The sequence below is a fragment of the Labeo rohita genome, chromosome 2 (genome assembly GCF_022985175.1).
Source record: "Labeo rohita strain BAU-BD-2019 chromosome 2, IGBB_LRoh.1.0, whole genome shotgun sequence".
Classification (NCBI taxonomy): domain Eukaryota; kingdom Metazoa; phylum Chordata; class Actinopteri; order Cypriniformes; family Cyprinidae; genus Labeo; species Labeo rohita.
In genome coordinates, this window is record NC_066870.1 from 8,409,126 (window position 1) to 8,421,766 (window position 12,641).

General features: G+C 35.9%; 1 protein-coding gene across 2 annotated transcripts; it reads right to left on the reverse strand.

The window, feature by feature from the left end:
- Nucleotides 1–986: 986 nt before the first annotated feature.
- Nucleotides 987–11,545, reverse strand: slc25a24l (solute carrier family 25 member 24, like). 2 transcript variants are annotated; one of them, XM_051137773.1, is made up of 10 exons: nt 11,224–11,545; nt 10,974–11,100; nt 10,735–10,822; nt 10,376–10,487; nt 9,579–9,737; nt 7,837–7,974; nt 7,646–7,753; nt 6,500–6,667; nt 2,047–2,185; nt 987–1,521 (listed from the first exon to the last, which is right to left on the reverse strand). In XM_051137773.1, exons 1-10 carry the CDS (start codon nt 11,338–11,340, stop codon nt 1,340–1,342), a joined length of 1,338 nt encoding a protein of 445 aa, XP_050993730.1. In that variant the 5' UTR covers nt 11,341–11,545; the 3' UTR covers nt 987–1,339. The 2 variants fall into 2 exon arrangements, with proteins under 2 accessions (XP_050993730.1, XP_050993722.1); XM_051137765.1 differs by having other exon boundaries at nt 11,218–11,545.
- Nucleotides 11,546–12,641: the final 1,096 nt, after the last annotated feature.

Here is a 12,641-nt window from a genome sequence, read left to right on the forward strand (position 1 = left end):
GAATAGGCAAGCTGCTGCTATTTCGTCAGTCAAGCCCGTGTGATAAGGTCAGTTAAACATAGGCCTACAGTAAATTATCCCACAAAGTATCCCACAACCCATTAGATGAAAGAATGATTTATGAATCAAGTTTTAGTATGCCTCTAATAAATTGCTCCTTGCATGGTGCGGCAACAAAGAAAACAAAGGTATTTATTCTTATTTGGGCTCCATTCCCTATGCAAGGCCTTTTAAACAAGACTTTTGTACTATCAAGATACCCAACTCTCCTACAGAACACTGCCACATTCTTTTTCAAATTATATTTATTTGAACCATGCACTCTTTGAATATCTTTTTTTGTGTGTGAAATTATCAAAAAGGTATTGAAAGAAAGAAAGAAAGTGGGGGAGTATAATTAACTCTTTTAAAAGGTTTATTGGGTGGCACATTTGTATTTATTTGGGTGTTTTAAAGTTTTTTTTTTTTTTTTTTTTGAAGTAACATGATTTATAATTCACATATTTATCGTACTGAAATTTAAATTGTTATATATTCCTGCAGGATAAGGAAAAACCCTCAGAATTTGTAAAGGTTTTAATGGTTATAATGGGAATGGTATGGTTTTAATAGAAATTATAATGGTCTCAGTGGGTCTCTGGAAATTTGTTGTCTTCTGTCAGTGGTATGTTAAAACCACTGAACCTAATGGAATTTGGTGTAACACACTACTTAAAATTTTGGTTCATTGAAACTTTGTACCCTACCTCACTGCATCTTTCTACCATCTTATGTTTAAAAAACATGACTTTTTACAGATGTTTACATACTGCTATAGTAGATTTTGTTCATTCAGTACAGATAGGGTAGACAGAGCTTTTACACAGTAAAAATAATATTTGCGCATGTCCAGGAAGGGTGTTGCTAGAATTAAGTAACATCTAGGGCATAGGCTACAAGGAAGTATAAGGCAATAAAGCAAAATAAAAAAGGAAGTACCCATTTTTATTAAGTTTGAGTTGGCCTTACAATTTAACACCTGTCAAGTTATTAAGTTCATAGCAGCAAGCAAATAAAGATTTTTTGATGTCAGGAATGTTGGTAACATGGTCAACATTTCATGGCGAAAACCATTGTAAACTGTGAAATATATATTAGCCCAATACAGCGCCTCAAATGTGGATCACAATACAGATACTGTGCTCATGTACTTATTAAGAGGCCTCAAATATCAAAAACATCATAGTCATAAGTTGTTCAGGTAACATAAGACTACATGTACTGTAATCTAACATAATTCAAAGAAAACAATAAATATACACGGTTTATGCTATCATTCCTGAAGCGTTATTCAACATTACTACAATGAAGAAAGCAATGTCTCAAATTTTGAGGTCAGGGTGTAATTCAGTAAAGCACAAGGAACTGCTCTTACAAAACTAGCACCCATTCCATTATAAAAACCTCTGACTCCATATTTCTCATAGATTCCAAAGAGTCCTTGGAGAGCATCTGTAGGCTTCTGAGAGGTTGAGCAGAAAGCTGAAATTTTGAGAGAAAAAACAACAACACAGTGGTCAAATAATTTTCAAAAAAAAAAAAAAAAAAAAAAAGACAAATCACAAGACAAATGCTGTACAACACTGTTGCACAGCCTGGGACAACAACTGTATTTACTAACAGGAAAAGATTTACTATTCTTGAACTGTCATGTTAAAAGAGCATACTGCACCTGGTTAAATACTCTCTATATATTAAGGATCAACTGAAGGTCATGCTCTGTGCTGTCATGCTTGCTACCACAGTGACAGTGACTAAAATTTATAAACAATAGTGACTTCTATAACACTGGAAAGACTTAATATAACTGACAATGTTATTGAACAAATTGATCGTGAATAGAACTGTATTTAGTGCACTAAAACATGACTGACCATAATCTAAGATGATGAAGTTAAAATTTTCCATAATGTACAGCACAGATACCAGTTATTAAAGGCCTTAGAATACATTTTTGCTGATTAAAGAAACATTAATCCAAATAATTATCATCAGTTCAACATTCACCTTGAGCTTGCTGGTGTGTCCTGATGACAGCAAGTGGGTAACTGGTGGCCTGTCCTGATGCAAACGCTGCAAAACTGAAGAGGAAGAGCTTGGAGTCACTGAAGTGCTCTGGATCCTGTCTGGCCCAGCTCATAATTGACTGCCAGAGGAGAAGGGTTTCATGTTAATGACTGATTCATAAGTGAAATATAATTGATCAAAATGAGTCATTATGATTGTAAATGTGGTTAACGTTTTCTGGCACATCAGTATGGTACCAATAATTGTTGGCATGTTTTTTTTTTTTTTGTTTTTTGTTTAGAATAAAAGATACATGACATTTAGAGATCAACCAGTATATATTTTTAATTATAAATGTTATTTTATTGTGTTGTTATATTATCACAATGGTAATATACTTAAAAAAATAATAGATTGAATATTTTAGTAATAATCATCAAACATGTAATAAAAAAAAAGTGGTAAATTACTGTACAACTGTTAAAGAGCTGTTTCTGTCTGATCTAACCATTAAATCTGGGTTTACTGTTTTAACTTAAAGGGATAGTTCATCAAAAAATTCTAATTACCCCATGAATCACTCACCCTCAAGCCATCCTAAGTGTATATGACTTTATTCTTTCAGACAAATACAATCGGAGATTTACTAAAAAAGCTTTATAATAGCAGTCTTCCAAGCTTTATAATAGCAGTGAATGGGTGTTGAGATTTTGAAGCCCAAAAACGTGCATCCATCCATCATAAAAGTACTCCACACGGTTCCGGGGGTTAATAAAGGCCTTCCAAAGTGATGCGTTTGTGTAAGAAAATGAGCAATGTCACATGAGTAGACTAAGATATGGCTGTATTTCGTCACGGCTGTGATTCGGCTGTATAGGCACAAGGTCACGGGTAATCACAGAGTGCCAATATACAGCTGTATCTTACATCTACAAGTGTGATATTGCATTCCTACAACAGTTTGACGGCACAGGTGTGTAAATACCTTACAACAAAGTGTCTATTAAAACCCTCTTTTGTGCAAAACTACTCCCATCTGCCACGGATTCAAATCTCAGTTTGACAATTTAACAGCTGAGCCCAAGCCTCCATTACTAATTCCAAAATGCCACTTCAGAACCAGTAACGTTGAGTAACGTTGACACGCAAAGACTAAGTGCAAGCAAGTCAAACTCTGTTTACAAACAAAAAGGTACAACGATGCCGGACGATTCTGATGTTGTAGGAGAAAATGAGATGGAGTTTTTCGCCATACTCTACCTTTTTGAGCTGGATTACACAGATGATGAACTTAGACATGATTCATAGCGTTGTGAACGCACATCCCAGAGCTAGTGCTACACAAGCTTTTATGCTTAAAAAGTATACAAATTTTTCTTTTTCGAAATGACCAATTGTTTCACTAGATAAGACCCTTCTTCCTTGTTTAGAGCCCTTTGAAGCTGCATTTAAACTACATTTTGGAAGTTCAAAATCAGGGCACCAATGAAGCCCATTATATGGAGAAAAATTCTGAAATGTTTTCCTCAAAAACCACAATTTTATTATGACTAAAGACAGAAAGACATGAACATCTTGGATGACAAGGGGGTGAGTAAATTATCTGTAAATTGTTGTTTTGGAAGTGGAGTTCTCCTTTAAGGGTGATGTCTGATGACAGAGCTGCTCAGTGTGTTTGTTTGCTGCGTCAGTATGTTGTTGAAATTAAAAATAACTTCCATTTATAGCATTTATTTTTCAGTATAAAAGTCTTTACTGCTGACTCATAAAAATAGTCTCTTGTGCGATCTCATGGCAGAACAATGAAACTAAAATCACCATTGTGGAACATGCCTGTAAGTGGAGGATTCTCATCCTCCTCCCATCTGGAAGCATGTGGACGCTCCATCTCACCACCAGCCAGCATCCTCCGCATGCAGCTCCAATGAGTTTGCTCCCTCCGTTCCTCCCATGCTTTCTCGAATCCTATCGAAGCTCCACCCTTGTCCTCAGCCCAGAGCAGCCAGCCATTCTCAAGTCAAGCCCGGCGGCCGGCTATAGGTGTTTGGCCGTAGTGGCTGGTCTGAGGCCAAGGCCACAGAGGCTATTCCGCCATGGCTCCCTAGACTGTCTGCTCCGCCATGGCCTCCTGAGTTCCCTGACCCTCCATGGCTCTTAAGACTGTCTGTCCCACCATGGCCTCCTGAGCTCCCTGAACCGCCATGGTTCCTAGGATTGTCTGTCTCGCCATGGCCTCCTGAGCTCCCAGACACGCCATGGCTCCTGAGTCTACCTGTTCTGCCATGGCTCCCCGACTTTCCTGTTCTGCCATGGCCCCCTGAACTGCCTAATCCGCCATGGGTCCAGGAATAGCCACTGCTTCTCGAGGCCTGCCATCATGTGGAAGCCTGTCCTGAGGGGCCTCCAGAGCGCTCCTCACCCCCCTCCCCGTTAGGTGTTATGTTGCATGAGGATGCACCTTCTAGAGGGGGGCGTTATGTCAGTGTTGTGGACTAGAAAACTTTATAAACCGTAATTTCTAGCTTCCTCTAACTGCTGTACATGCATTCACAAGAGAGAGGTGTTCCAGTGGATGACGTAGGATGCAGGCGTAGGCGCTGTTAGTCTTAAAATGGTTCATTAGTGTGTATATCTTGGATGCTTAACACCCCGGAGCCGTGTGGAGTACATTTATGGATGGATGTACTTTTTTGGGCTTCAAAATCTCAACCTCCATTCACGCCATTATAAAGCTTGGAAGAGCCAGGACATTTATTAATATAACTCCAGTTGTACACGTCTGAAAGAAGAAAATCATATACACCTAGGATAGCTTGAGCGTGAGTAAATGGGCTCATTTTAATTTTCTTTTTTATATATTTAGGCTTGAATGATAATATTTATAATATTTACTTGAATAAAATAAATTTAGATGTTTTTGCATGAAGCACATTTAATTAAAAGTAATTTTTTGTGATATAAATAATATCATATAATAAACAAACTAATATAAATAAAAACAAAATAATAAATATTAAATGTAACACAGTTCGTAGAATGGGAAGAAGAAGGTGGGAACCGGCGAACATTTAAAGACTTATAAATGATAAAATAAACATACACAAAAGTGAAGCGGCAGCCCCTCATGGACGACTGTCGCACACAAAACACAAAATAAAGTGCGGGCCTGGTCCTCTCTCTCTCTCCCTTCTCCTTTTCCAGTCTCTTTATGCAGTCTTTCCATGCCAATTACTGAAACAAGACCCAGGTGTTTATCATTTGCCATTAACCCACTTCCTCACCGCTCGCCTCCTAACTCTCTCTCCCGCTGCAGACCTCGCTGAACCACGTCCCCCTTGCCACATTAAATTATTGGCAATGAATGTTACAAAATGTCACAATAAAACACACTAAGACTTTTATTTTTAAAGGGTCATCGGATGCCCATTTTGATGCCAAGTTGATACGATTCTTTAGGGTCTTAATTAAAAGTCTATAACGTGCTTTGGTTAAAATTTCTCAATGGTAGTGTAAAAAAACACCCTTTTTACCTTGTCAAAATCATCTCTGTTCACAGAAACCTGTTTTGTTGCATGTTCCTTTAAATGCTAATGAGCTCTGCTCACCCCGCCCCTCTCTTCTCTGGGGTGACGAGCTGTAATGTTTACTTTAGCAGCATTTAGCCATAAAACATGCTAACTAGCACATTATTAGGAAAGGCGATTTGCAAAGATGTATTAAAAAAACCCTTATACTCAGTTCACTTCTGTAGGTGAAGCTGCATCACGAGTGATTTGCGTGAACTTAGACGCATTTAGGCAGATGGGGGATCAGCGCATCCCCTTCAAACACGAAAGTAACGTTAATCCTTTTGCATCTTCAGAAGCTCAGATACTGGAAGTAAATGACAACTGCTATGTTCATTATTACATCCAGCAACAGAACACCTCAATCTCTTAGGAGACATTCCTGTCTTCCCCTGCTCTGGCATCGACACAATGTCGGACTGCATACAGCTCCCTCAGGGCGGGTCTAAGGTAAGACGACCATGTCAATCGACTATTGTGGGAGTGGCCTTGGTCTGTGTGATGTCACATAGCCAAGAAACTGAGAATGGCTTGATTTGAAAAAGGGGATATTATTTAAAGGGATTAAATAAAAACCACTGGGTGGATTTTTTATCATTATAGGGTGGTTGTGTGCACACACCGCCAACACTCATTTATGTTCAAACAACATGTAAAAGTGAATTTTGCATCTGATGGCCCCTTTAAATTTTAGCAATGTTCCTTAATTAACATTTTATGATCATGTAACATATCAAACTTACATCTGCTTAATTTAGGATAATAATAAAATAAAACTTGCTGCTTGCCTATTCGGCAATGACACTACCTGAATGTAAAAGCCGTTTTGTAGTTTGTCTTATCTTGATTGAATGCTCAGACACTGTACCTCGAGTGTCCTGAATTACCTGATGCACTGCACATTCCACTCCAGCATAAGGTATCATGCAGAGTATGCTGGGTTTGAACCCTCTGTAGAAAGCTGACACAGACTCATTCTGGTAAATCAATCTGGCACATCCCAATACTCCATTGTAGGTACCAGCAGGTTGGAGATTAAGTCTAACTTTCAACACCTGCCATAGAAAAATAAAAAATGAGTCAGCAAATTTGTTGATCTAATAAGTTATTGTAAAAATTTGTGTCCTGCTGATGAACAATGACCATAATATAGAAGGTCAAGTATGAAGACTTTATTTCTCATAATTGCTACTTTATTTCTTGTAATTAGTAATTGCGACTATATTCATAATGGTAAGTTTATATCTCACAATGTGACTATATTTCACAACTGACTCTTTATTTCTCATAATTGTGAGTTTATTTTTCAGAACCATGACTTTATTTCTAATCCTTATGACTATAAACGTGACTGTTAAAACTTTATATCTTGCAATTGTGACTTTATTTCTTGCAATTACAACTTTATTTTTTGAAATCAGGACTTTATATCTCATGACATTTCTTGTTTTAAATAACGGTGAGATACTAGTTTTACTAATATTTTGAATTAGTTTTTGTTTTTATATTTTCTGTTTTCATTTTAATGAAAGTTAAAGTTTAAGTGTATGTGTTTTGTATTTTTTTAAATAAAAATATATGTCTATATTTATTAACATTATATATTTATTAATTATTATTAATTTATTAACATTTACATCCATTTTAGTTATTTTAGTACATAAATTAATTAAAGTTTTTTTTATATATTTAGTTAATGTTAATTTTATTACAATAAAATTATTGTAGCCTGTCTTTGGTGTCTTTTAAAGTAAATTAGAAAGAAAGAAATTTGAAAGAAAGAAATATGATATTTCTCAATGTGTCTATTGTGTTCTGAAAAAGAAACAAAAAACTATTACTTTTTATAACTTCCAGGGTTTTTGACCCTGGAATAACCAGTGTTACTGGTTACTGCATAAGAAATTCTTTTTAAAAGGCCACCTTCTAGATAAAAATGATAACAGACGTGACAACTACACACTTTTTTCACAAACATTTCACAAATAACACCTAACAGTAAGGAACTCCAACCTGTTGTGTCACTGTGATACCTCTAAGGGGTAGAACACAGCATGTGCCACAGCCCCTGACACACAGCCCAGTCCAAACCTTTGATGGACTGACAGACTGTCCCTCTCGCCAAGAGTGTACATCCTCATCTGTAAAGACAGTGAGATATAGAAATAATGTTTAAACATTTGTGCACATGTGAAAGAATGTGTGTGAATGTTTGTGGGCACACCTGGGCATAAATGAAGCACTGAAGCGTTGATTGTGGTGTTCCTTTAAGAACGTTCACAGCATTTCCTTGCCACAAAGATCTAAAACCTCCAGTCTGCAGCTCTCGGTATCCCTGAGACACAGCTTTGGATCCAAAAACCTATCCAGCATACTGCAGTATGTTAGGGTATTATTGTTGCATCAGACACTCAGTTTTACAAACAAAATAAATTGTGGTTACTCCCAATTTAATTGAAATACAAATTCTTTCTAAACTAAAGAATTGCTCTGATTGTACTTTTCTTAAGGCATTTGATTTAAAAAAACAAACAAAATTTAAAAAGACTGTTTCTTTATGAAATTGCAGATGTAAAAGCTGACAGTTTATAATTAAATTTTTCAAGGCAATTTACTACAGGCAAAACATTATTTTAGTGCAATGACCAATTTTAATATTTTGGGCTATTTTGGCTTTTTTATAAAGTGTTGATTAAACTAGGAAATCATCCAAAATACATTTTTAATTGTTTATTTTGATTGCACTTTTATACATATATTTGAAGGGTGTTCTCAAAATTAGTTTTTTTCTCTTGTCAAAAACCTCCACTTCAGTGTAACTTACATACAGTCCTTGGCGAAAGTATTTATACCCCTCATTTTTTTCACGTTTTGTTATGTTTCAGCCTTATGTTAAATTGCTTTAAATGACTTTTTTTCCCACACCAGTTTACACTCCATACACTATAATGACAAAGCAAAAAACTGATTTGTGACAACTCTGCAGATTTATAAAAAATAAAACACTGAAATAAGTACACTGCATAAGTATTCATACCCTTAACCTAAAGAAGCATCTTTACAAGTATTTTTGGGTATAATGCGACAAGCTTTGCACATCTGCATTTTTCAATTATCTGCCACTCTTCGCCTCACCTCTTCACCTCTCAAGCTCTGTCAGCTTGGATGGGGACTGGCAGACATTTTCAGGTTTCTCCAGAAATATTTGATTGCCTTCAAGTCCAGGCTGTCTATAAGCCACTCTTACTGTAAGCTTAGGGTCATTGTCCTGTTGGAAGGCGAACCTTCTACCCAATCTAAGGTTCTGAATGCTCTGGACTGGATTTTCATTAAGGTTATCTCAATAATTGGCCAGGAGGCCAGCTCTAGGAAGAGTCCTAGTTGTTCCAAGCGTCTTCAATTATGGATAATGGAGCCTCCATGCTACTGTGAACCTTCAATGCAGCTGAATTTTTTTCTGAACTCTTCCCCAGATCTGTGCTTTGACGCAAGCCTGTTTCTGAGCTCTACAGGCAGTTATTTTGACGTTAAGGCTTGATTTTTGCTCTGACATCTATTTTCAGCTGTTAGACCTTTTCTGAGAGGTGTGTGCATTTCCAAATCATACTCATTCAAATGAATTTGCCACAGTTGAACTCCACAGTGTAGTAACATCTACAAGCGATATGAGTGCTCCTGAGCTAATTTCCCAGAAAAGGGTATGAATACTTACGCAATGGAATCATTTCAGTTTTTTATTTCTAATAAATTTGCAAAGTTGTTACACACCTGTTTTGTGCTTTCATAACCTCAGGTAAAAAGCAGTGCTAACCCCGCATCTAAATTGAAGTGTGAAGTGTTCTCTGCCTGGGGCTCTAAACAATGATAACCCAGGGTTAAGTGTGAGAACTCTTAAAGATATCAAAGTTTATTTAACAGCAAGTGTGATAATTTCCTTTTTTTTAAGTTGTGACTGACAAAAACTACCTGAAGTCTTGTCTTTAACAGGTCCACTGGTGCTGTCACAGTTCTAGACACAGCATCCGCCAATCCTGCAGCCAATATAAAGTTCCCCCAGATAGACAGGTCAGTCTCCTGCTGGGTTAACTCAACAGGCATAGAGCGACTCTCTCCTACATCAAACACCTAAAAAGACAATATATTTTTAGAAACCTAATGATCAGCAGTGCAGATTAAATGTGCATGTGCAAAACTGTAAAACATTAGTTTAGCTAAAAATGAAATACTGGTATGTATCACTTTTCAGTGTATAATGTTACAAAAGCTTTTTTTTTTATTATTTCAGGTAAATGCAGATCTTTGGATAATTCTATTCATCAAAGATTCCTGAAAAATGTATGCAACTGTTTTACATATTAATAATAATAATAATAATAATAATAATAAATGTTTCTTGAACAGCAAATCAGCATATCAGAATGATTTCTCAAGGATTATGTGATTGAAGACTGGAGTAATGATGCTGAAAATGTATCTTCGATCACAGGAATAAATTAAATTTTAAAATATATTCAAATAGAAAACAGTTATTTTAAATAGTAAAAATATTTCACAAAATTACTGTTTCATTTCAAGAAGAGACTTCTTTAAAAAAACATTAAAAATCGTTTGATAAAATCTTTTAGTGTATGAGATGGCACTGGAGGTGAGTAAATCATGAGAGATTTTTTTCTTTTGCATGAATTATGCATTCATTTTTATGAGAGAGAGAGAGAGAGAGAGAGAGAGAGAGAGAGAAATATGTATTAAAAACTGATTTCTACCAGGTTATGTTTCCAGGAAGATACCAACTCTCCGATGTTTTCTGCTGGGTTAATGATGACGTGCTGGAGGAATTCCTCCCAGTCTACTGTCATAGAGTTGTCTTCATCCATCCTAATGACAATCAGAATTTAACATTAATAATCTAACTGAATAACAACATAATCAATACAAAAGCCCAAGCATGTCATGCATTTAACTTAAACTTTGTCAGAGCAAAGTCTCTTTGAGATTTACGTAAATCCATATAGCCAAGGTATCTGCCCCATCGTAAACACAGAGTTATCTTGATGTCTTGTGTTTTATAATAAATTTCAAGGAGAAACTATTGCAAATGTGAAGGCAGCATCAGGTCTCTTACATTTGAATGATCCGCTTTGCATTGGGTTTTGATATGACCAAACCTAACTCCTTGAACAAACACATAATATCCTCCAGGTCAATGGACCCTATATCAAAAGGAAAGAATATATAACAATTTGTGCCACTGTGATATTTTATTTTGTGAGCTGAGAGCACATTTTACACCACTAAACAAAGACCAGTTCTAAGACATAAAACTGGTTTTGAAAATATAAAATTTTGTCACAGACAGCTTACCACATTTATTTCTGTCAAGGGCATGGAAATCTATTTTCCATTTCTTCTCTTTATCCATCATGTAAATAAGAAATTCTTGATAGCTTAGACGTCCGTCCTCATTTTGGTCATAATTAGACAAGATAGCCTGAACGAAAGAATTATATTTGCTTACAATAATATAATCCAGATACATACGAAAGAATGATTTTGGCTACATCTCTACAAATGTATCAGTATTTAATTCCACACAAAGAAGTCTTACTTGAACCTTTTCACAAGCTGGTTCCACACCTATCCTTCGCATTTCACTCTGCAGCTCCTCAGTAGATATAAAACCGTCTTTATTCTTGTCGAGTTTATCAAACAAACCGCGGAAGTGATCCATGATTAACACTGCTATCCGATGTAAAAGAAAAAATGTTCGTATTTAAATCTTACGACTGATGCGAGAAATTGTTGTTTTTTTTTTTTTTTTTTTTTTTTAAGTCTATTCAAACTTGTGGTGAATTATTGTATTTTCACCTTATTTACTCTGATAACGCTGAGTCATATCTCTTGCCAGAAGACTAGCATGCGGCGCTCCAGCTGAATGCCAGCATCTCACAGGAAAAACTCGTGCTATACCGATGCTAACCGGCAGATGGAACTGTGGTGTGTGTTATTATATTGATAAGCAGTGCGGATCATTAGTCAATGTTGTTTAAAGACCAAACATAGTTATTTCTGGTTATTTTCTTTATGTTGTATTCCTGTTAGACTCGTTATATAATTTTTTCCCCCCAAAGATTACTTCAAATATGCAAAGCCTGGATGAGGAGGAGAAGGTTGGGATGGGGAGGAAACTGGATCTTTTTCTGGCTGTCTGCCACCTGCCAGTGAAAGATTGATCTACTATATTTAGAGTGGTGCCTTTTATTATCTCATATTTTCCATCTATTTTCAGAAAATGACGTCAGAAAGCCTGCATCTATAGCAACATTGATTACTAACTACAACACAAATGTAGCATAGCTAAAGCTACACACAAAAAATAAAGGTTTATAATTGTACCTTTTGGGGTACAAAAGCTTGTCTCTGGAGCAGTACCCTTAAAAGGATGTCTTTGTACCTTTTTTACCCCAAATAGGTACATATTAGTACCTTAGAGTAGTAATATATACTCTCAAAGTACTAATATGTACCTATTGTGGGTAAAAAAGATACAAATATGTCCTTTTAAAGGTACTGCTCCAGCAACAAGCTGTTGTACCCAAAAATGTACAATTTTAAACTCATTTCTCTGTGTGTATATGCAACAAATGGATTGAGGTATAGGTCTATTGTTTAGTTTTATTATTATCATTACTATTGTTTAGATTTATTACTACTACTTTAGTCAAAAGGTTTGGAGTGATCTGAAGGACAGATGGCGTTAAATGATCCTGATGAAAGACAATAATAAATATGAAACAGCGTAGAGAAAAACAAAAAGGTCATTAAAGGCTGCTGTAGTAGCTAATGAGCCAGCATAAGCTAATTTTGGAATGAAATGCTACCTCTGACCCACAGTAAGCATACAGATCATTCATTTTTAAAATACATATCAGGCTATCTCAGGCTTTCTTAAATCTAATGCAATGAAAGACAAAATGGAGTCAACTTATGCAACTTAATTAATTTTTATTCAAATTACACAACTCTCTATAC